Source organism: Hypomesus transpacificus, chromosome 2 (genome assembly GCF_021917145.1).
Source record: "Hypomesus transpacificus isolate Combined female chromosome 2, fHypTra1, whole genome shotgun sequence".
Lineage (NCBI taxonomy): Eukaryota > Metazoa > Chordata > Actinopteri > Osmeriformes > Osmeridae > Hypomesus > Hypomesus transpacificus.
The window spans coordinates 6,692,259-6,715,351 of record NC_061061.1 but is presented as its reverse complement, the minus strand read 5'-3'; the positions used below and the strand labels follow the sequence as shown (position 1 = coordinate 6,715,351).

The 23,093-nt window shown below is 41.0% G+C and overlaps 2 protein-coding genes across 6 annotated transcripts in view; one reads left to right on the top strand and one right to left on the bottom strand.

Annotated features, from left to right (window-relative positions):
* LOC124482225 (ankyrin repeat and IBR domain-containing protein 1-like) overlaps positions 1–3,593 on the top strand; it is a 69,051-nt gene extending 65,458 nt beyond the window's left edge. For all 4 annotated transcript variants that reach the window (XM_047042715.1, XM_047042690.1, XM_047042700.1 and 1 more), the window contains one exon: positions 206–3,593. In XM_047042715.1, the coding sequence (XP_046898671.1) occupies positions 206–1,024 (819 nt within the window). In that variant the 3' untranslated portion in view covers positions 1,025–3,593. The remainder of the gene's footprint in view (positions 1–205) is intronic.
* LOC124482244 lies at positions 1,747–11,896 on the bottom strand. Of its 2 annotated transcripts, none has more exons than XM_047042729.1 (2): positions 5,739–11,896; positions 1,747–4,135 (listed from the first exon to the last, which is right to left on the bottom strand). In XM_047042729.1, the coding sequence occupies exon 1, from the start codon at positions 9,542–9,544 to the stop codon at positions 6,728–6,730; it is 2,817 nt and encodes a 938-aa protein (XP_046898685.1). In that variant the 5' UTR covers positions 9,545–11,896; the 3' UTR covers positions 1,747–4,135; positions 5,739–6,727. Both variants share the same exon structure in this region, with proteins under 2 accessions (XP_046898685.1, XP_046898692.1).
* Between the last annotated feature and the right edge of the window lie 11,197 nt (positions 11,897–23,093).

The window sequence follows — 23,093 nt, the reverse complement described above, 5'->3', positions numbered from 1 at the left end:
TATCTTGTCAAGATGTCCTACTTATGTAACCCCAAGATTTATTTGCTGTCAAACAAAATACATTTTGAGTTTCACCAGTAGTAAATGTAAATTGTGAGCCTTGCTTTTCTTAAAAAATGTAGAATGGTATATTTGACTGTTCAACTTTCTCTTGGCTGTTTTAACTTCCCTCAAAGTTTTTCTTCTTTTGTACTTCCTGTACCAGGGTCTGAGCTCATTAGATGAGGATGATCCTAATATCCTATTGGCTATACAGCTGTCACTCCAAGAGTCAGGACTTGCAATGGGAGGGGAGAATCATGAGTTTTTAGTCAATGAGGCATCACTGGGGGCCATAGGTACATCGCTGCCCTCCAGACTGGACTCAACTCCCACCAGTATGGAGGTGCCTCGGGCATCACTGAGCAGCTCTGAGCTATTGGAGCTGGGGGACAGTCTGGCGAGGTTGGGCACACTCAGCAGTCACTACGCTGTCACGTCCAGCACCACTGCTGCCAACGCCCAGCAACACTGCGACAATCTCCACAACCTCTTCACCTTTGAGCCTCCGGGCGTGATCCTTTCGTCGTCGAGTAACACAGACTCCGCAGGTCATGATCCTGCAGCCAACCCCAACCTGCTTGGCAACATCATGGCTTGGTTCCATGACATGAACCCCCAAAGCATCACACTGGTGCCCTCCTCCGACACGGACACAGACCTGGTCCAGACGGCCTGCAGCTCAGACCAAGGCCCCCTCCTCGAGATCCTTAACAGCAAGCCACAAGAGGAACTGGAGGAGCTGGCTAACCAAGTTGGCCACTGCCCTCACCAAGTCCCATCAGAGGAAAAGGAGACGGAGAGGCCTACCCAGCTAGACCTTGTGGATGTCGAAGCCCTGTCCCTTGCTCTCCCCTACATAGCAGCAGAACTTGGGGATGACCTCAACATCTCTCACACTGACACCCCAAAATGTGACTCCGCTTCAGACCTCCAGCCCAGCACCAGCTCATCTGAGTGGGAGGAGCAAGTGCACCTAGTCTAATTTGTTTGGCTGGCTGAGATGTCACAGGAAAAACAACCCTCAGAAGGCTAAACCACTCAAAACAATGTAGGCTCATGACAAAGGCTCATGGGTTAGGAAAGAGGACACGCTAGTTGGAAAAACATTCACTGATGTGAACAGTTTTAGATAGTGTTTACTCAGTACACCAGACATTTGGAAGCCGATGCTAGGTATATGATGCCACATCAGTGGAGTTAAGGTTGTTTTTAATGGGAAGAGTGTTACATAAAATGGATGGCAATAACCTGAAACAGTTATGAACATGTTGCTTCTTTAAAATGAGTTTTAGATTAGATAAAGAGGTGAATCTATATAAAGTCACAGGGTGACTTACAGGGTCATCGTTTTGTTGACTCAAACATTTTGAAATTGGGTTTATTTTAATTGCAGTTGAAATATTGGGATTGCAGACTTTTAGATGTAATTTGACAGTAATACATCCCTGAACCGAGAACAGTGTGAGAAATTACAGCTCTTAATACATGGTTCTGCCATTTCAGCAATTGGACAAATTGGTAGGAACCCAAATTAAGTTATAGAAAGTACATATTTCTTGTTTCTTAGGTCTATCTTTTATATGCAATGACTGCCTGAAGTCTGGGACACTTCACGATTATCCGCCTCTTTAATAACTGTCATTACTTTACAAGCTATTTATTAAAAAGACCATGATTTCATCTTGGTTTGCAGTTTATGGGACGTAAATAAAGTTGACAGTTTACACCTTAAAATTATTAATTTTTTATTTCAAATACAATGTGCTGGAGTAGAGAAAAGGCTAAAATATATCACTGTCCAAAGACTTATGGACTGCACTGAAGTGCATGTAGTACATTTGCAAGTCTGTTTTAATTGGAGATTTTTTCCACTGGAGTTAAAGCCTACTGTGTGTAGATCCAATCTGAGGGTTTCTCTCCTGTGAAGGATGGCTGCACAGCTGGTTTGTAGATTTACCCCAGTATAAACAAACTTCTAAGATCCTTATCTGCCTGTGCTTAGTGGCCAAACACTGATTAGCAAAAGCACAGTTAGCTGTTAGCTATCACCAAGTGAATTTAAAGCAAATTCTGTCCACTTGCCGAGGTGGTTGTTCCTGACCATTATTGTATAACGACTGACTTGATGTTGACAGACTGCCTTGGATGGAGATCCGACTATCTGCTGTCTGGCTGCAAAGCAGGAGAGTGCAGCAGGTAGAATTGCAATCAGATATTTTCTGTGAATGAATCGTTAAACCTAATCACTGTAACCTGTCACTGGTCATTGAAAACTGTATGTTGAGCCTCAATAGGGCTTTCCAACTCTAGGGCTACAGTACATGGACATGTATCGTTCCTCAGAAACATGTCAACTTGTCTTGAAACAGTTCTTTCTACGCAATTCATTACAGTGCCTTTATGTCAAACTATTATTATTTATTGCCACATTTTTTTGTGCTTATAGTAGGTTAACAGTGTGGATAAAGATACACATGTAACATATGTTTGATCAATTTCACTTTCAATTTCACACAAAACAAGTGTCCTAACCTGTCGTTTTTGATGATTTTTTATACACATTTGTAGCCTCCCTGTGTTTGCAGAGTCTGTTTGTCTAATGCCTTGAAATATAACCCTTTGATTTACATGATTTAAAGTTTGTATTATGGAACATGTTGGTTTTGAACCACATCTCATCTCCAAATACATATTTTTATTAAATGTTTTTGTTGTTGAATTTGTGTTTCAGGGGACTAACGTGTGGGCCTGTTGGTAGATACAGGTTTATCTATAGCCAAGAAACTGAAGTAGAGAGTTAAGTCTTTATTTGACGAAAGATTGTGTATTGTATTTTCTACTGCAGGAAAACACTATTGCAGTATACATTTTTCCTTGGTACAAAAATTATTTACTCTCCTAACTTTGTAAAGCAGTCCTGCATAAAAGCTTGTATTTAGGAAGGTTAGTTAAGCAAAGCATAATCTGTGTGTTAAAGACTAGTTATTTGAAATCAAAAGTCTGTCATATTAGAAATAAATATTTTTATCAAGATATATTGGAGAAGATTTGATACAAAATATGTTGATTAAACGTCTATAAAGTACAATGTTCAGTATAACAAATTTGACAAAATGTACTTCTTGAGTTGGGCTTTCCCCAAACTCATGTCTGACTGTATTAAAGTCATAGTATTTTTTAACTGAAACCACAGAAAGACGATTAAACTGTGTCTGTGAAGCAGTAAGTGCCATATACTGATCTAGTGAACTATGTTGGACTTAAGTAATGTCGAATGGATAAGCTGTGGAGTAAGAAATACTATTGTCTCTTTATACAACAGTATGCTCTGCATGAAATAAAAATACTTGGAATTTGTATTTTCCTTGACATCTAATTTCAAATGCCAAAGCAAAGGACTTCAGAAATGGCAAACATTTTCTAACCCATTACGATTGTGTATTGTAAAGCAACTAATCCTTGAAATCCTGTTTGCACTTTCATAGTCTATACTTGATACATTCCCTCTTTATATGAAATTATGTTTGAGGTGTGGTCAATAAACTGAGTTGAGTTTCACTTTTGTGTTGAATCTCATTTGTGGCAATCCATAGATGTCACTTTAACGAGTCTCAAAAATAAATCATAGATATCATAGTTGTGTGTTCACCAACACACAATGACACATTGCTGTGAGGTTTTCTTATGGTCTCGACAGGATTCAGAAGATTCTCATTCTGACTCAGTATTAATCTCTCAAGATTGGGTACAACACCAAGATTTATCTGCCTACAAGGTGTCCGGTGCCAGGGGGCTCAAATCATATGTTAGGAGTGTGATACTGCATTACTCAGAACATATTAATACAACCTTTATAAGTACTGGATCATTTATGTCATATCTACAGACTGAATAAAGTACATTGTTAAGCATTTTGACAAACATTGTAGTAATCAGTTTTGAGGAAAGATGCTGTCCTCTGTATGGTGGTAGTGTTTTAGTTGAATCTGGTGAGAGAATTCAACGACTCATAAGTTGCAGCAACAGGAGGAAGAGTGAGATGACGTCCAGATAGAGGTTGAGGGCAGCAAAGATGTACTCCTCTGGAGAGATGCTATGTGCATGTTTCCCACCCAGAATAAGATGAGTATCAATCACCAAGTAGTAGACCGAGTGAGATGGAAAGAGTAAAAAAGTAAAATGTTAGAAGAAACTGACAAAATGACAATGTTACACTGTTTGTCATAGACTGAGATAATTACTAACTGAGACAATTTACCCGTCAGATATTTTGTGGAATTCAATGTTTGCATTCAACCTACATTACAACTCTAACTTGTGGCAGGTAGCAAGGCCGTAATCATAATACATATTGGGGGGGACACATCCCCCCCAATATTCAAATCTGGTCAAAATGTCCCCCCCAGTATATTGATATAAAAATATAAATGTGCTACGCTACGCCAGGCAACCACCCACGCTGTCCGAAATTATCATAAAAAAAAATATTTGTCCCTCCCAATGTTGACTCAATGGCTACGGCCTTGGCAGGTAGGAACATTTTGTAGGTGCTAAGGGCTTGGGTGATAAGCTTACTCTAGAAAATCCTTTTTAATTGATAATCTCTACTGAATATATTTAAAATGTTCTGCTCTTTTGTCCAGTGAGTGCACCTATTGAATCTCTTATAACTCAAGCCCTAATCCAAACTAATCCTATTCTTATTTCTCAGAGAAAAAAACACAACAAAAGACAATAAAGCACTGAGCCCTTTTCTGTGCAGGACTAGTGTAGCATGTTTCCTTGTAAAACTGTTCCTGGAAGCTTCTGTATTGTACTTACAACAGAGAAGACCAAGGTTCCAAGGCAAGCATAGACTATGTAGACATACTATTAATGAGAAACATAATTGGATTTAAGTCAAAACAAATGTATTTCTTAATACAGGTATCTTTTCCAAAGAGCAATGTAACCCACGTTAAAAGCAGCAAATACACAATATTTGTATTTGATGTTGGTCTAGAATGGAGTGATGTTTTGACTTCGTTTTGAAAGAAAATAAATAAAAATAATTGTTTTTTATCAATTATTTTTCCAATTGGTTGGCATAGTTTGTAGAACTAATCAGAAACCTTCAATTAAACAACCAATCAGAATCAGGTCCCTAATAAAACTCGCGGAAAAAGAGGATGATAGCTAGCCTGGCTCTAGCCTAACCAGACCCTCGTACATTTCATTTGTACAGAGGGTCTGGGATCTCTCGATTGACAAACGTTAACTTCCTTGAAGGCGCGTCCTCTGTTGAAGTTTAAAACTATTGGATCCGCCCAGAGCCACTCTGATTTGCCATAACCAATCGCAAGCGTTCGCCTTAGCCAACTCCTTCACCACTACTGTAACGGAGCTAGCTGCCGTAGCTGGAAAATCAAACTTTTCCCGAACCCCGTGGGGAGGAGGGCCACAACATCATGGCCACCAACAAAACTCAGCAAGGAATGTTCTTACTCTGGCTTTAACCTATATTCGCCAGATATGTATTCAATGTATACAAATACATTGAAATGAGTGACTCTTACGTGATGTGCTTCCATTACCTTTCACTATAGCTAGCAACAAAACGACACGTTTTATCAATAGCATTAGCAATAAACATATGCGCATAGCAAATTATTATAAACATGAAATATTAACAAAGTAAACACATTAATCAAACAAACCTTGTTCCCTCATCAACCAGTTGCTAAATATGAATGATGTTCTCCGTATTTATTACACTTCTACAAATTATTTTACTCATGCGCTATCTTTCACAAACTCTTCTTCGACTTCTTCTTCTTCTGCAGGTAAGTCCGATAACAGCACCTAGAAGCAGCTTGTTACGCCATCATTTCAAAATAAAAGCAAATACCATATAAATAGGGAAAACAAGAAACAAAGCATATAAACATTTGCAACCGTAAGAAATGGTTGTGAAGTCATTTACACTCCCATCAAATCATTAGAGCTTAATTGACAATCGGTAATGTAGAACGATAATGATTTCTTAATGAAGTAATGACTATAAACTCTTAAAGTCAATGAACACTTTAGTCCATATGCAAAACAATATACTTCAAACTTTAAAGGATATCTGTAGAATGGATTAAACAGTCTCTAGGAGCAGAACTAGTTTCTGCACTGGGCGGTCAACAATAGACCGTTTTCCAGAAGAATGTCCCTTTTCTATCTTCCTTTCTCCAAAACAAATCTTCACTTTTCTAACTAGTCCATCATTGTCTATTACTGTATCTGTTACTCGTGCTAATCTCCAATCATTGCGAGGTAAGTCGTCCACCTTCTCCATGACAACATCTCCAACCTTTAAGTTTCTCTTTGGGGTATGCCATTTCTGTCGTGTAGCGATATTGGAGAGGTATTCTCTTTTCCAACGGGACCAAAACTGTTCTGATAAGTACTGAACTTGTCGCCACCTTTTACGTGCATACATGTCTTCTCTGATGAATTGACCTGGAGGAGGCAGTGCTACTTTAGACTTCATTGTTAGCAGGTGATTAGGGGTCAATGGCTCTGGGCTATTAGGGTCACTTAGATTGTCCACTGTAAGAGGCCTACTGTTGACGATAGCCATTGCTTCGTAGAAGAAAGTCCTTAGTGATGCATCATCTATTCTACCAGATGAAAGTGAGACGGTGGAACGAAGAACATTTCATACCGTTCTGATTTGCCTTTCCCATACGCCTCCTGTATGGCTTGAATGAGGAGTATGCATTATGAAATCACACTGTTTTTCAGCTAAGAATGTGGTGAGGCGCTCAGAGTCCACTTCCTTTAAAGCCTCATGTAGCTCATTTTTAGCTCCCGCAAAGTTACTTCCTTGATCACACCTTATTTCACTCACGGCTCCTCTTATTGCTATGAAGCAACGGAGCACATTGATAAAGGCGTCCGTGGTCATATCGTCCAACATTTCAATGTGAACTGCTCTGCAGCAAAGGCATGTCAAAAGTAGTCCATAACGCTTATGAACTTTGCGTGCTTGTTTAGTCAGAAAGGGACCAAAACAGTCCATTCCACAATACAAGAACGGTGGAGATGGATCTAAACGCTCTGATGGGAGATCTGACATTCTTTGCTCTTCTGTAGGTCGTCTTAATCTGCGACACTTTACACATTGATACACATAGTTAGCTACAGCCTTGTTTATGCCTGGGATCCAAAATCCATTCGACCTGATCTCATTAATAGTCTGTCCTTTGCCTTGATGTTGCACTTCACTGTGGAATTGGGCTATTATTAGTTTGGTTAGATAATGATTCTTTGGAATGATAACTGGGTGTTTCAGTATAGTTGAGAATGATGCATTTTTCAGCCTTCCTCCCACCTTGAGGAGTCCATCGTTATCAAGAAAAGCATCTGTTTGAAACAGTTGGTTTTGGTGAGGAAGTGACTTTCCCTTGGTAAGCATCCTTATCTCTTCTTTATAGACATTAGCTTGTAAGTCCTTTAGTATAACACATTGTGCATTTTGTCTTTCTTGTACTGTACTATGGCCTGTAGCTTTATCTTTCTTTGCACAACGGATGAGACGAGCTATAGCTTGAGTGGCCTTGTACCATGAAGAAAACTTAACCAGCTTATCTGATAGACTTGAGTGTTCCGTTTTGAGTGTGTTCAATGAATGTACCTTTTTGACCTCTGGATCTCCCAGTGGTATGTCTGTGACGATTTCTGCAGCTGGAGGTATTTCTTTGGCCCGGAGAAACTGTGGCCCTTTAAACCAGTCTGATGTGATGAGCTCACTTGCACTTGAACCTCGGGAAGCCATATCCACGGGGTTTTGATCTGAGGGGACATATCTCCACTGCTGAGGGGAACTGTTAAGCCTTATCTTTTGAACTCTATTGGACACAAAGGTGTGGAAACGACGTGCTTCATTATTGATGTAGCCTAAAACGACCTTCGAGTCCGTCCAGAAGTATTCATCCACTTGTGTCAATCCAAGCTCATCCTTTAACATGTTACTGACAGTGATTGAGACGACAGCAGCTGTAAGTTCGAGTCTTGGTATTGTTGTGATCTTTATAGGAGCGACTCTGGTCTTTGCTGTAATTAGAGCACAATGTACATTATTCTCTTTGTTTACATGACGTAAGTATGAACATTGACCATAACCATATGAGCATGCGTCAGAAAAGTGATGCAACTCTGTTTTCACTACTTGGCCAAAGTCTTTAGGCACGTAACAGCGTGGTATGGTGATTTTCTCTAAGTTCTCTAGGTCACTTTTCCAGTTATCCCATACTGGCCTTAGTTCAGTGGGAAGGGGATCATCCCAGTCCGTGCCTTGTTTGCATGTCTCTTGGAGCACTCTTTTACCTATGAGTACAAAGGGGGAAACAAATCCCAGTGGGTCGTAAAGAGATGCTACTGTTGATAGGATGCCACGCCTTGTGGCATGTTGGTCGTTGGGGCGAAAGCGAAATCTAAGTGTATCAGACTCAATGTGCCAGTGGATGCCTAGCGCTCTTTCCATTTTAGAGTCATTAAAGGCTAGGTCGCAAGCCAGCTTTGGAGTAGCACGTTCGGATGGAGGAATACTTTTTAACACTCTTTTGTTGTTACTCATAAACTTGTGCAATCTGAGGCCACCTGATGCACAGATTGTCTGAGCTTCCTTTGCAAGCTGAATGGCTTCCTCTACGCTTGAAGTACTTGTTACACCGTCATCCACGTAGAAGTCTTTCAGCATGAACTGTGAAGCAAGGGGAAACCGTGTCTCGTTCTCTTTAGCTAGATGCTTTAAGCCGTAGTTGGCGCACCCTGGCGAGGATGCGGCGCCAAAAAGGTGCACTTTCATTCTAAACTCTTGAGGCTCAGTATTCAGATTGCCATTTTTCCACCATAAAAATCTTAAATAGTCTCTGTCAGCTTCGTACACATGAAACTGATGGAACATTTTTTCAATGTCACAAAGTAATGCAACTTGGTGCCTTCTGAATCTGATGAGAACACCGTTTAGACTGTTCAGCAGATCTGGGCCTGATAACAAGTGCTCATTCAAACTGGTTCCTTTGTATTTGGCTGAGCCGTCAAAGACTACTCGGAGTTTGTCTGGTTTCTGAGGATGATATATCCCATGGTGGGGAATATACCATTTTTCTCCTTCCTTGGCTTCCCTGTGCGCTTCCTCTGCGTCACCCTTTTCTATTACTTCACTCATGAACCTTATATATTGTTCTTTGTACCTTTGGTCCTTTGACAGTTTTCTTTTTAGATGTTCTAGTCTGACAGTGGCTGTTCGTTTATTGTCAGGTAAGTGTGGTCTGTCCTTAAAGGGGAGCGGCATTTCGTAATGTCCTTTATTTTTATATATGCTTTCTTTTAGTGTGTTCAAAAGGAGAATGTCGTCTTGAGAGACTGACCTGTCATCTTTGTTGTCATCCTTGAAGTCAGACTCGAGAACCTTGAGTGCATCAGATGGAGTCACTGGGGGGAACTCCTTCACTATAACTCTGTGACACATAGTATTCGTGTTTAACGAGTCATCGTGATATGATGATGGGCCTACTATACTCCATCCTAATGCTGTGCGAACTGCATAGGGCTCCTAGTATTACCTGCCTTGGAGCCAGTGCCTTAGAGCAATTGTAGCCTATTAACAAGCCGACTTCACATCCTAACTGTGGGGGAATCTCATTTACTATTACCGTGAGGTGATTCCATGGCCTTGCCGTTTCACAGGTAGGGATGTGTGAGCGGTTCACTGGTATACAGTCCTTAGTGTAAGCAGGAGGGAGTTCGATCATTTCTGGGGAGTTGTAGCCTCTCACTCTAAGACCTGAGACACGTTTGCTTGACATTATAGCATCCTTTCCAAGCATTGTAGTGAGTTTTAACCTGACAGGTGTAGACTTAGCCTTGAGACTGTTGGAAACATCTTGGTCAATGAATACTGTGTCACTTTGCGAGTCTAAAAGTGCGTAGACAAGTTTTTCCATACCTGGGTGGTGCTCTGAAGAAAGCCATACTGGTACGATCATTAAAGTGCTGGCACAGTGTTCGTTAGTGTCTGCGTTGAGTGACAGGGTAGTTGCAGCCTGCTCTATGTTGCCTTGATTTGTGGTTGTGGCTGATTTGTCATTGTCATAGCTAAAGTTATGGAGACATGTGGGGTGTTTTTTCTTACAGACTTCACATACAAGTCTGTAGCGACAGTCCTTTGCACTGTGTCCAAGTTTGAGGCAGCCATAACACAGTTTTTTCTCCTTTATGTATTTCCTTCGTTCATCCAGTGATTTACTTTTAAACTGTGTGCAACTGTGAAGTCTGTGTCCGTTGTCTTGACATAGCATGCATGGTGGTTTTGCGTTTGGTTTGCTGTGGTTTGAACTTTCAGTCTCTGTTGTTGTCTGCGTGTGGAGAACATTAGATGCAGGCCTTCTTTCCCTTTGGTGACTTTTACTAGTGGTGATGTCAGATGAGCGGAGTGCATGGAATGATGTAATTGGGTTGCACACAATCTCTGCTTCTGATGACATGAACTCAGCAAAGTCCTTGAAACTTGGGAATTCACCACTTCTTTTCATAGACTGAGTAGCCTGTCGATTCCACCTTACTGCTGCCCAGTCTGGCAGCTTTTGAACCAGTTTTTGGTTCTCCTCACAATCGTTGAGGATGGTTAATCCTTTAATGTGTGGCATAGCTTCTTGACATGTTTGAATATAATCTGCAAATGTTCTGAATCCTGCAGAGTCCTTTGGCTGAATCTTCGGCCAGTTTGTCAGCTTTTCTCTGAATGCCCTTTGAATGACAAACGAATGTCCGTACCTCTGGTTGAGACGTTCCCATGCATCCTTGTAGGCGTCATTGTCATTTCTGTAGAATATACCATCAAGTGTCTTACGAGCTGGACCTCCTACGTACTTCTTTAAGTAATGCAGTTTGTCAGCGGATGATATGTTCTTTTTATCAATGAGCGCAGTAAATGAAGCTTTCCACTCAATGAACTGTATTGGGTCTCCTGTGAACAATGAGGGTTCTGGTATTGGTAGTCTGTTCATTGTAATACTATCTTGTACTGCTTGAGCTAGGTAAACTACATCTGCCTTTGGTTCTGCAGTATACATTATGTGACTGTTGGGCATTTGACTGGGAGCTGAAATTATAAGGGGTTGCTGAGTCTCTTTACTAACATCTGTGTGAATACTATTCTCATTCCTTATATCTTGATCATAGGTTATTAATCTGGCTCGTGCAGCCTTAACATCCCCTTCTGCCTTTATCCTCTCTAGCTCACGTTTTTGAGATTCAAGTTCCTTTCGTTGCCTTTCTTCTAAACGTTGAATCCTTTCTTTTTGTTTCTCCTCTTCCATTAACGCCTCATATTCTGCTTCCTTAGCTGCTAACTCTGCGGCAGCCTCCGTTCTCTTTGCAGCTACCACTGATCTTGATGAATGTGATTGGCTAGAAGTGGAGTATTTACCTGAAGGCGTGACTGAAGAACCGTATATGGACTGAGCATAGTCTGGGTCACGTAGCTCACGGAGACGTGCCTTTACTTCTTTACTGTCATAGTCATCTATGTTTGAGAGTCTTTCATGTGCAACTTTAATAATGTCCTTTGTGACAGCCTCACATGCATCTATCAGTCTCCTTGTGTCACTAGAGGGAGTAATGTGTTCCCTGATTTCTGTATACCACTTAATGACACTGTCTCTTTCCTTCTCTATATTGTCCATAAGTAAGGAGATTTGACTGTTTGATATGTCTTCCTTTAATTGCTGACGTGCTGTACGTCCCTGGGTTTTCCATTGATCATACAGATGCGATAGCCGTTTTTCCTTTCTGTATGCTTCTTCCTCCAGATACATTTGCATCTTTTCTGTAGGTTTCCTTAGGCGAGCAGAATGTAGAAGTTCCTCTTCCTTCTCGATCTGGCCGGCCTCCGTGTTCTCTGCGCCTTCATTAGATACCCAGCTAACACATTTACGTTGCCCTGACGTTGTCGCAACGTCACGCGATGACCAAACATACGTTGCCGCAACGTCTTTGGCGACGTTGCGGGACCGTGCATCTGTGGGGCGCCAGTAGGTTGCCGCAACGTCATCTTGTGACGTTGCCAGTCCGTAACCGCGACGTCGTGGCAACGTTAATTTTCCGACGTTGCCAGTCCGTAACCGCAACGTCGTGGCAACGTTATTTTCCGACGTTGCCAGTCCGTAACCGCAACCTCCTAGCAACGTAATTTTCTGACGTTGCCAGTCCGTAACCGCGACGTCGTGGCAATGTTATTTTCCGACGTTGCCAGTTGGTAACCGCAACCTCCTAGCAACGTTGTTTTGGGACGTTGCCAATCCGTAACCGCGACGTCGTGGCAACGTTATTTTCCGACATTGCCAGTCGGTAACCGCGACCTCCTAGCAACGTTGTTTTGTGACGTTGCCAGTCCGTAACCGCGACCTCCTAGCAACGTAACTGCGACGTCAACAATTTACTTAATTATGAAGTAACCTTCATATGCAGACCTCATTTGCCCAGAAGGCTACTTGTTTTGGTATAATAGATAGCCAACCTTAGGAGGAATATGTTTGTGTGATGTGTAGCCTGACTCAAGCTAAATCATAAACGAGGCAGCATTTCAGAATCAGAAAGTGTTTTAATCGCCATGAAAGTTTGCACAGACAAGGAATTTACTTTGGCAGGAAGGTATATACATTCACCATATAGGAATCCTAAATATGTGGTCTACCTATACTAAAGGGGAGTCAGATGGCTGATCGGTTGGGGAATCAGGCTATTAAATCAGAAGGTTGCCAGAATGATGTGTCCTTGGGCAAGGCACTTCACCTTACTTTCCTCCAGGGAATATCCCTGTACTTACTGTAAATAAGAGCGTCTGCTAAAATGACAATGCACAAAGTATGCATGTAACATTTACAATAAAAACTAAAATGGCCAAAATATATACATACGTGATAAAAAGTGCCACTGCAAAACAAACACTGCAAAACAAACACTGCAAAGAAAAAAACACTGCAAAACAAACACTGCAAAACAAAAGTGCCAAACAAACAAAGTGCAAAAAATGAATTAAAATCTTCTTCCAGTCCCCGCTATGAGTCCTGTCTGATGGCCCTGACAAGGAAGCACAAAATAAGTTAGTGTTCGATTAACATAATCGCACGTGTGAAAAGGGGCTATACAAGTCTTAAAAAATCACATCTAAAATAATATACATCATCAATTAAAATATTATGTGATTCTACATTTGTGTCATAGCCACGTGAAAGATTGGATATGGAAGTTGCAAACATGATTCATTCACCTGGCTGGTTTTGAATGGGCTGCCGGGGTGTGTTTGAGTGTTTCCTCTATGCGGAGCTCCACAGCTTTCTCTCCCAGTCCCGTCTTCTACTTCATCACAGCGTCTGGAATTAGAAGTCATGAACTTATTGTCAGCACCAATGTGAACGTTGAATGCGTGTAAGCCATAGTTTGTGGGATCTCCAAACACTTACCGCTCTCTTTCGCAACTCCAGCACCGTAAGGCGCTCCTCAAGGTCTTGAAGTTCAGCCTGTGTTTGGGCCACCTGTAGGTCCATCACTGGCACCTCTTCAGTGTGTCTGCCCTGTGGTCGCCTGAACAGGAGAGCCTCTCGCTGGTTCTCTTCCAATGTCTCCATCTTCCGGAGCATAACCTGTAATGTGTCTGTAATTAAAGACAAGTAAACAAGTTTACAAGAGTTTGCATGATTGGCATACACTGTGGTTCTTCTAGATTAGCTGTAACATTGATGTACATAACAAATGTTACCTTGATTGGTCTTTGCCAAAGATGGTACAGCTGAATGGGGTATACAAAGCATTAGTAAGACAACATTTGTTGTTTTGACAAATATGTTTCCCCCCACGATCAGAACAACTTAAGTATGCCTTACAATTAGGTATGCCTTACAATGGCAATGGTTTGAATATTTTTTTGAGTGTCTTATATTTGCACTTGCCTGGCTGCCAGCTGTTTTCCGGGGCGCCCTATGGGTTCTCCTCCACAAGACCAGAGTTGACACCTAGAGGTATGGCATCTGGTGATGCAAACGTTTTAAGTCATACTTTTGCTTCAAAGCATAGCCTTTAGGGTTGCCATGGCTCAATTATTGTCACTGTTATAAACGGTCATTCATTACTTTACCATAATTTCCAAGGGACACAGTACTTGTGATGGTGGTCGGATCACCTGTACAGAAATGAAAGTGGAATGTAGTTTACGTACACAGTAGCCTATTAGTATTGATATTGAAGAAGCATCGTATATGTGATATGTTCGAAAGCAGGGCCCCACAGCGTAGCACATGTGTGATTCTGAACATTCCAACCAACTATTTTCCGATGGGCAATAACTATATGATAAACACTACAGTATGGCTTCAAAATGTACAATTAGTAGGCTAACAAGTAACACTAGCAAGTAGTAGCATTGGTACGAGTATTATCTTAGGTTGCTAGGTAACGGAAGCTAATTAAAGCTACATAGCTTCCGTTTTGGAAAAATAACTCACGTACTCTGGTGAAAGTGTCTGAAATATTTAGAACTCACGCATCTAAAGGTTAAAACGAATAAACGTATCCAAAAACAAATGTCATGTACAAATTGGAAGAATTAGTGACATGATACTTTTACAGACGCCATTGTTGTGCATGCCATGACCGACTGTGAACGTGATCAGCCACGCGCTAGCGTCTTTGAAAATTCAGGGCTAGCTACTGTAGCTAAATAAACTATTTTGGGACAGGGTTTTCTAACAGTTCTGAACGTTTATTTTCACTGATTCTTTTGAGGGTGATTTATCAGACGCTAAACTTTGATAACATGTATGCATTTTCAGTATTTCAAAATAACTTTCTGGAGGGTTTAACCTAGCTAGCGAAATCCTAACGTAAACAATGTGAATCTGATATAACGCTATAAACAACTCAATTTCAAACCTATATGCCCCATCCAATTTCTAAAAATATGTTTATATATTTAAAACTATGTCTGTAAAGAAACTCACCTTTGAAGTAACTTATTTCCAGGTAAAATCCATTGTGTGAAAGACGGTAGGACCCCGGCAAAAACTGTTTAGGAAGCCCAGTTTCAGCAATGCGTTGAAATGGGCATGCGCAAAGTTGTTGCTCAGGGGCAGACTGAGGGGCAGGTTTGCTAAGGAAGAATTGTAATATTCTGTGATGACTTGTCTTTGAAAATGAAACTCTTAAGAGTCGCTTACCTTTTGGTCACATTTAACAATTTTGTATTACAAAACTATTGGAGCACAAATTTGCATTGTGTGTCATACAGCTTTGGTGTGCTATAGCCTACAAATAATGTTTGCTTAATCATGTTACTCATCACACATTGATTGCTTTTGTACATGTTTATAGTAAAGAATGAAAGACTAAATTATATTCCACATTCTGTCTTTTTTAATTTCCACTATGTGTCTGCATATGAGAACATTGATGACCAATGACCTGCTGGGGCTGAGCAGCACATGAATTACATGCAGTGTCTACATTTACACTATATTGCAGTCAAGAACCGCTGTCCTGCGACAAAAATAAGGTAACCAGCCGACCAAGGGACGACGTCGCGGCAACGTTGTCCAAGGGTCTAAAAATAAGGTAACCAGCCGACCAAGGTACAACGTCGCGGCAACGTTGTCCACGGGATAAAAAATTAACGTAACCAGCCGACCAAGGTACAACGTCGCGGCAACGTTGTCCATGGGACCAAAAAATAACGTAACCAGCTGACCAAGGTACAACGTCGCGGCAACGTTGCCCACGGACCAAAAAATAACGTAACCAACCGACCAAGGTACATCGTCGCGGCAACGTTGCCCACGGACCAAAATATGACGTTACCAGCCGACCAAGGTACGACGTCGCGGCAACGTCGTCCATGGGACCAAAAAATGACGTAACCAGCCGACCAAGGTACGACGTCGCGGCAACGTTGCCCACGGACCTAAAAATGACGTTACCAGCGGACCAAGGTACGACGTCGCGGCAACGTTGCCCACTGGTCTAAAAATAACTTAACCAGCGGACCAAGGTACGACGTCGCAGCAACGTTGCCCACTGGTCTAAAAATAACGTAACCAGCCGACCAAGGTACGACGTCGTGGCAACGTTGCCCATGGGACCAACTGGCAACATTCCCTTTATAACGTTGCTACGACGTTGCCACGACGTTGCCAGAAGGTAACGTCGCGGGTTACCAACTGAGCACTTACTGGCAACGTTGCCGCAACGTCATGTGTTAGCTGGGTACTTCCATGTTGAGGATAGGCGATGCCGTAGACCATCGAATCCCAATGGACCTTGATTAAAGCTGTGGTACCTTGCTGGAACCTCGTGCGTGAAGCTCTGAGCTGAGCTTCAGGTGCAAGCTCTTACTGTAGCATCCCCGGTTGAATAAGATGGTCTCTTTCACTGATGGTTCACAATCCTTTATTAAAACCTTGTGTTGCGAACACACCGTAAGAGCTGAAGATACAAATACATTGAAATGAGTGACTCTTACGTGATGTGCTTCCATTACCTTTCACTATAGCTAGCAACAAAACGACACGTTTTATCAATAGCATTAGCAATAAACATATGCGCATAGCAAATTATTATAAACATGAAATATTAACAAAGTAAACACATTAATCAAACAAACCTTGTTCCCTCATCAACCAGTTGCTAAATATGAATGATGTTCTCCGTATTTATTACACTTCTACAAATTATTTTACTCATGCGCTATCTTTCACAAACTCTTCTTCGACTTCTTCTTCTTCTGCAGGTAAGTCCGATAACAGCACCTAGAAGCAGCTTGTTACGCCATCATTTCAAAATAAAAGCAAATACCATATAAATCGGGAAAACAAGAAACAAAGCATATAAACATTTGCAACCGTAAGAAATGGTTGTGAAGTCATTTACAGAAACAACATTTTGCCCTCCTACGTACTTCCGCTCAATTTTAATTTTGCTTCTGTACTAGGTTTGGGATTTCGGCATATTAGTCAGATTTTTTTAATCAACTTTTTACCGGTCCAATCAGCAAACAGAGCGAGAACGATAACGTTGATGTTGTGCGCTAGTTTGAGTTGTCGTTCAGTAATGGCGGCAGAGAAAGATGCGAGCAAATCCATTCGATCAGTTGTGGCACCACTGCCGAATATTGAAGGATTCAGAATCTTTGTGTCTAATCCAATATGTAATGATTGTATTAAATGACACAAATATGTGTTCTAGAAAGAGTGGTCTGGAGTCGCAGAGGTCCGATAATATCATCTTTAACGCAGCAGTTGGAAATCAGCAAGTACAGAGCTCTGGGGTTGTCTACGTTTCCCTACCCGCAACAGAGTTTGGGCTGGTTCACGAAGTCCAACTGACTATCTGTCCCTGCCCCAACATATATTATACAGTGCATTAAAACAAAAAACACAAGAAGAGGGTTGAGCTTGTTCTCCTGTGCAGTAGGGAGTTGTTCTTGCCTACGCGTCCCACCTGCTCGGGTGCTGTCTCAGCCCGGTTTCAAGGTTGCTTCTGAAATGGAGAGATAACGACACAAAATACAGCCTGTTTCCCACACCCTGTGTGAGACACAATGTTTAAGCCTGAGCACACTTATAAGTTCATAAGACATCAATTTAATAAGCACAATACATAACTTTAATACATGCATCCTTTATAAAGTCGTACAAGCATTGTTCCTGTTGCTATATTCACTAGAGCACAGTGCCCGTGATGCAGTTAATGATAACAGTTCTAGAATTGTATTGTCATGTATTATAAATTCTTTAATCCCTCTTTTGATCTCTGAAAACACCAGAGATCAATCAACATAGCCCGGACCAACCACCGCCTCCTTGTCCTGGTCTGCCATCCCCAGCAACGGCATTTGGAACCCCTTCATTGGGTTCTCCACAGCCGAGACAATGATCTGGTTGCACAGGGACCTGATACATGGGATAGAGCAACAATCATGTTGATAATTGATGTAGCACACACAAAGCAAATTAGCGGAAACCTTCTTAGTCCAGTACAATTCTAGTATGGTCAAGCAGTAACACTCTTGACCTAGTCGTAACCCTCTTTTCCGGACTCTCACATTCGTAGCAATAGCAAAAGGTTCACTGGCTGTCCTGGCACTTCTCCACCAACTCATGCACAGCACAACACATGCTCCAGTGGTACCACATACTCCCTTTTCCCAGCACCCTTTGGGCGTGCGAGGTTCTCTCGATGACCTGGAATGGTCCTGTCCATAAATGTACAACAGGCTTTCCCGAACATCTGATGATGTATTGGGGCAGGTGGGGCAGGGTCTTCAAGGGGAAGGGGGGGAGGGCAGACCACTCCTATGTCTGATGAGGCATAAGGGCAGATGGGGCAGGGTCTCCAAGGGGAAGGGGTAGATCATCCAGTGAGAAAGGGGGGGACAGGGTCTCCAGGGGAATGGGGCCTTAGGACAGGGGTTGTATATCCGAAGGTAGTCAGACCCGCCGCTCTGACTCATCCTGAAGCAGAAAAGAGTTACAGTCCCAGCATCACCTTATCTCCAATGATCAAGCAGTAACTGAGTGAAATGAGATGCGAACAGTCGAACACCAATGATTAAACACAGATATTGAAATCAAGAAGCAATTTGAGGATTCAAAGTGGATATTTTTAGGGTGTGACAACAAACACAAATTTAAAAATATCCCATTACTGATTACACAATGTTAACATACAATTCAACAATAATGATGAGACTATGCAGCGTTATGGCCAAGTGGGGATGACACACTGGACACAGTGGGAAAACCCTAATGATGTTATAGGGGAAAACCCACCCTCACTCCGCAGAGTGGACATTTGACATCCAGGTATCCACGGCAGACCTGGACATTCTCACAGGCCCCCTTCACCACATACATACAACTTTAGCCAAGCTTTTTAGAATTGTGATATAGAAAAAATAACATTAATTTAATTCAAAATGTAATTGTCAAACCAATCTCCTGGTTTAACTCCTCCACTCTTTGGTTTACTGCTTCACCTGGAACAGAATTTAGCAGAAGATATCTCTTTTCTTAGCATTTTTTATAAAATTGGTTGACCATTTGATTCACCTCTTCATCATGCTATGTGAAAGGTTTAAGTTGTGGTAGTACATATGATCACCAATAAATCAATTCAAATGGTCTCAAGCATCTGGTATAGGACTGGTACCGTATCTATAATTACCAGGCAGTATTTTCCCCTTCACATTTCTTTAGTTCAATAAAGTTCATGCATATCATGTATGCAAAAAAATTTCCTTGAATAGTTTTCATATCCATATTCTATAAACACTCTTTCGTTATCTCCATCCCTCCTATTAGAGACATGATTCACCCCATGGCTCAAATCAGCACATAACGAAACAGATTCCTTAGTATCATAAGTTCCTCCTGTGAATTTACATAACCTACCAGAATTTACAATCTATTTCTTTGTTTCCTTATTTAAACAAAATCAACTAGTCTTGTTTCTTTCACTTAAAAAAAACGTGCTTTTTTTTATAAGTTAAGTTTAAGACCTATATTGTTTCAGATTCTCCATTTTACCAAATCACACCTCTTTTTTATCAAAGATATGATAAAAGCAATTTTCATTATGCCAAACCAGAATCTGTATGCTTCTTAAATAAAATATAGACCAATTAATGTTCTTAATGTAGCTATTAACCAAACATTTTTTCCAACTGTATTTTCTACAAAGGTCAGATAGGTAGAATTTCATAACTCGCTTTGCTGCAGTTCAAAACGAGTCAATTAACTCAAACCATCATAACCACAATTCATCAGACTTCATGAGTCTTCCCAAATTATTTCAGAACTGAATGTTATAATAACCCTCTTCATGCAAAAATACCATTTATTAATACAACATTAACACAGCCTAACTGTTTATCCCAAACAGTATGCCAGGCTCTGATAAAACTTTCAAATAAAACTTGAAACCAAATTACAATTAAAATCCAAATAGAATTTTTTTTTTTTTTTTCTCTTGCTCATTTTTACAAAATTACATCTAATACCTTTATCAAAACTATTTTGACTTAAAATTTTATCCCATATACCTTCAAAGTATATTGATAATTTCCTCTTCAATACATCAATGTTTTTTAAACTATCATCTTTTCACATCCACAAAACGTTCTTGTTTCATTTCATAACCTTCCATGATCCTCTCTAAACCAATCTTTTATGTAACTTTCCAATTGCTGCCTCATATTTTTACATGTATTATTGATACATGCCGTCTGGTGGACTGGGGGCCGCGACCATGTAAAGTTTGTAAGCTGTAAGCTGTAAACTGTAAGCTGGGAGACTGCTTCAAAGCCTGGAAAAGTGGTGTAAAACGGTCAAACACGGTTATCTCCGGTACCGTTCAACGGATTTCGACGAAAATAGGCTCATTCGATAGGTATTAACCGGGGCACGACGACCACCTGTGCAACCAATGCACAGACGTGCGCGTGCGCGACACCGGAAGCGAAACAAAACTTCAAACAGAGCTACCGACGCGAAATTCGAAAAAGAGGTGTGCCCCTCACTCTAACTGGAATAACAAAATCATCCCAGCTCAGATTGGTGGTACAAAACGGAAATGAGAACCCAGCTAACAAAATGACGTCCCCAGGACATCCCCTGAACGTCCCCGAATGTGATCAGGACGTCGCAAGGGAACGTTCCCATGACGTTTTTTTGTAGGGTCCCCTGAAAGTCCCGGGGACGTCGCAGACAAACGTCCCCGGGACGTCCATGTAACGTCCTCATAACATTTAGGGGACGTTCAGGGGACGTTTGTCTGCGACATCATGGGGACGTTCCCTTGCGACGTCCTGATAACTTTCGCATACCAAATGCAGAATCAATTTCTCAACCTTAATTTATAGTCACATTTATGCATTTAATGGATATTTGTTGTATACAAAGTATAAAATCCTATAGTGCAAAACTAAACTCAATGTGTTCACTTAAACTCAACAAGGTAATTTTACATCTTTATTTTTTTAAATCAACTTTAAGTATAACAGGCTGCTGCTAAGTATTGTGTATTGTAACTTATTATGTGTATGCTTGTAGAAGAAAAAACACGATTTACAGTTTAAACAAACACTTTATTCAAATACATTTTAAAAGCCTGAATTTATTTTATTTTAATTGTGTCAACCCCTCCTCATTCCCTCCCTACTCCTCCTCCTCCTCGTCCTCCACCAGTTCGTCCGGATTCATGTTGCAGGTGTTGACACCTGCAACATGAATTAGCTACACTTAGACAGCAGATCAAATGCAAAGAACATTAAGTGGAAGTGAATTTTATCCATATGCTCCTGGAGTTATTTTTAGGACCGTAACAAGTGAAACGGAAAGCTTCGCTGACCTTCAGTATCCAGATATTTACAACCATCTAGCTAGCGCTAATCAACTTTCCTTCATCTACTCATCGTGAACATTTGCCCGACGTAGCATATCATTATGCAACTTTTCTTGCAAAACGTCTTGGTTTATTATAGCTCTAGTCTAACTGTCCAAAAGCAGCTTGCTACTCTATAGTACAGTAGAGCTAGTGCTAACGCTACTTGACTAGCTAGAGCTGTAGCCTTCACCTGTCCAAAAGTAGCTTCAGCTGTTTTGTATTTTCTGTATCCTTAATGAGACAACACCACTAGTGTGTAGGCATCTGATTTAAAGCTAGCTAGTTAGTGCTATCGAGAACATTGTTAACTACTGTACAAATTAAGATGATACTGTACGTCCGACATCTCAATTTAGCTGACGAAAACTAGTGCCAACTCACGTTGGATAAACATACAAATACATAGATAGTAGAGCTAAAGTTTGTATTAAAACATATTTACCTCAAATTCTGTCCTTCAGGTGGCCCACGTTCACAGGAGTGCGCTAAATTACTTTAACCCTTGTGTTATCTTCAGGTCATTCTGACCCATCAGTCATAGCGACCCACCGTCGTATTGACCCCCCACATCGCGAATGTTAAAATAAAATTATTTGTATTTGTTTTGGTATTGAGTAAAGTTGTCGATGGGTCATGTGACCCGAAGGCAGCACAAGGGATAAACTAGCCAACTACACAAAAAACACTATTAAAAACACAAAAACAAAGAACTAAACTAAACTAACTATCAACACTAAAACTTAAGTTAAAGATATATTTACACAAATTGATTATCAAACAGTATTATAGCTATAAACTAGAGAGGGTACAATTTCTGTAGAAATTGTAGGGTGTGCTTTCTTGCATCGGTTGCAGGTGGGTCCGTTTTCCCTTCTAGTGATATTTTCAAGCATTTAGCCTACTCATATTGCATAATTCATTAAGAACACCCTTTGAAACAAGGAACCCCCTTTGAAACAAGCTACTGTAACAACGTTGTCACTGGCAGTATTTCAGATGGAATTGCGATTCAAATAGTACCATCTGCTAACTGAAAATAAGCCCCCCAAAACGTAAATAAGTTCGATATGAATTTAGGGGGACATGGCTAATTCAAAAGCAGTTTGCTAGAGGCAAGCTAGCTGCCGTTGCTATCCACACTTCACTGATTGTTTGAAAGCGCTGGAAATGAGAATGTTTCTTTTGTAAGGGATAATGTATAGAACGCCGGTCATTATCGGGAAAATAAGCCCCGACAAGACGAACAGCAGAAGCCCTGAAGGGGCTTATTTTCCCAATAATGACCGGCGTTCTATGCATTATCCCGCTTATTACACGGCTACTTGCCAACAAAAATAACTTAACACAGTGTGTCTTTTTACAATGTATTTGTTACCATTCGTATTGTTGATCAGCAGAGAAATAGTTCGCCAACTTCATAGACTTTGAACATTCTTTAGGCTTCAAATCAGCTGACGTCGCTAAGCAACAGAGTACGCTGGGGTTGAAAAGTTACCGGACTACTTGCGGAGTGCTACGAAAGACGTGAATCCGAGGCAAAAAGGCCACTTCCCTTGACAGAGGTCAAATTTGCATAGCAACGGTCA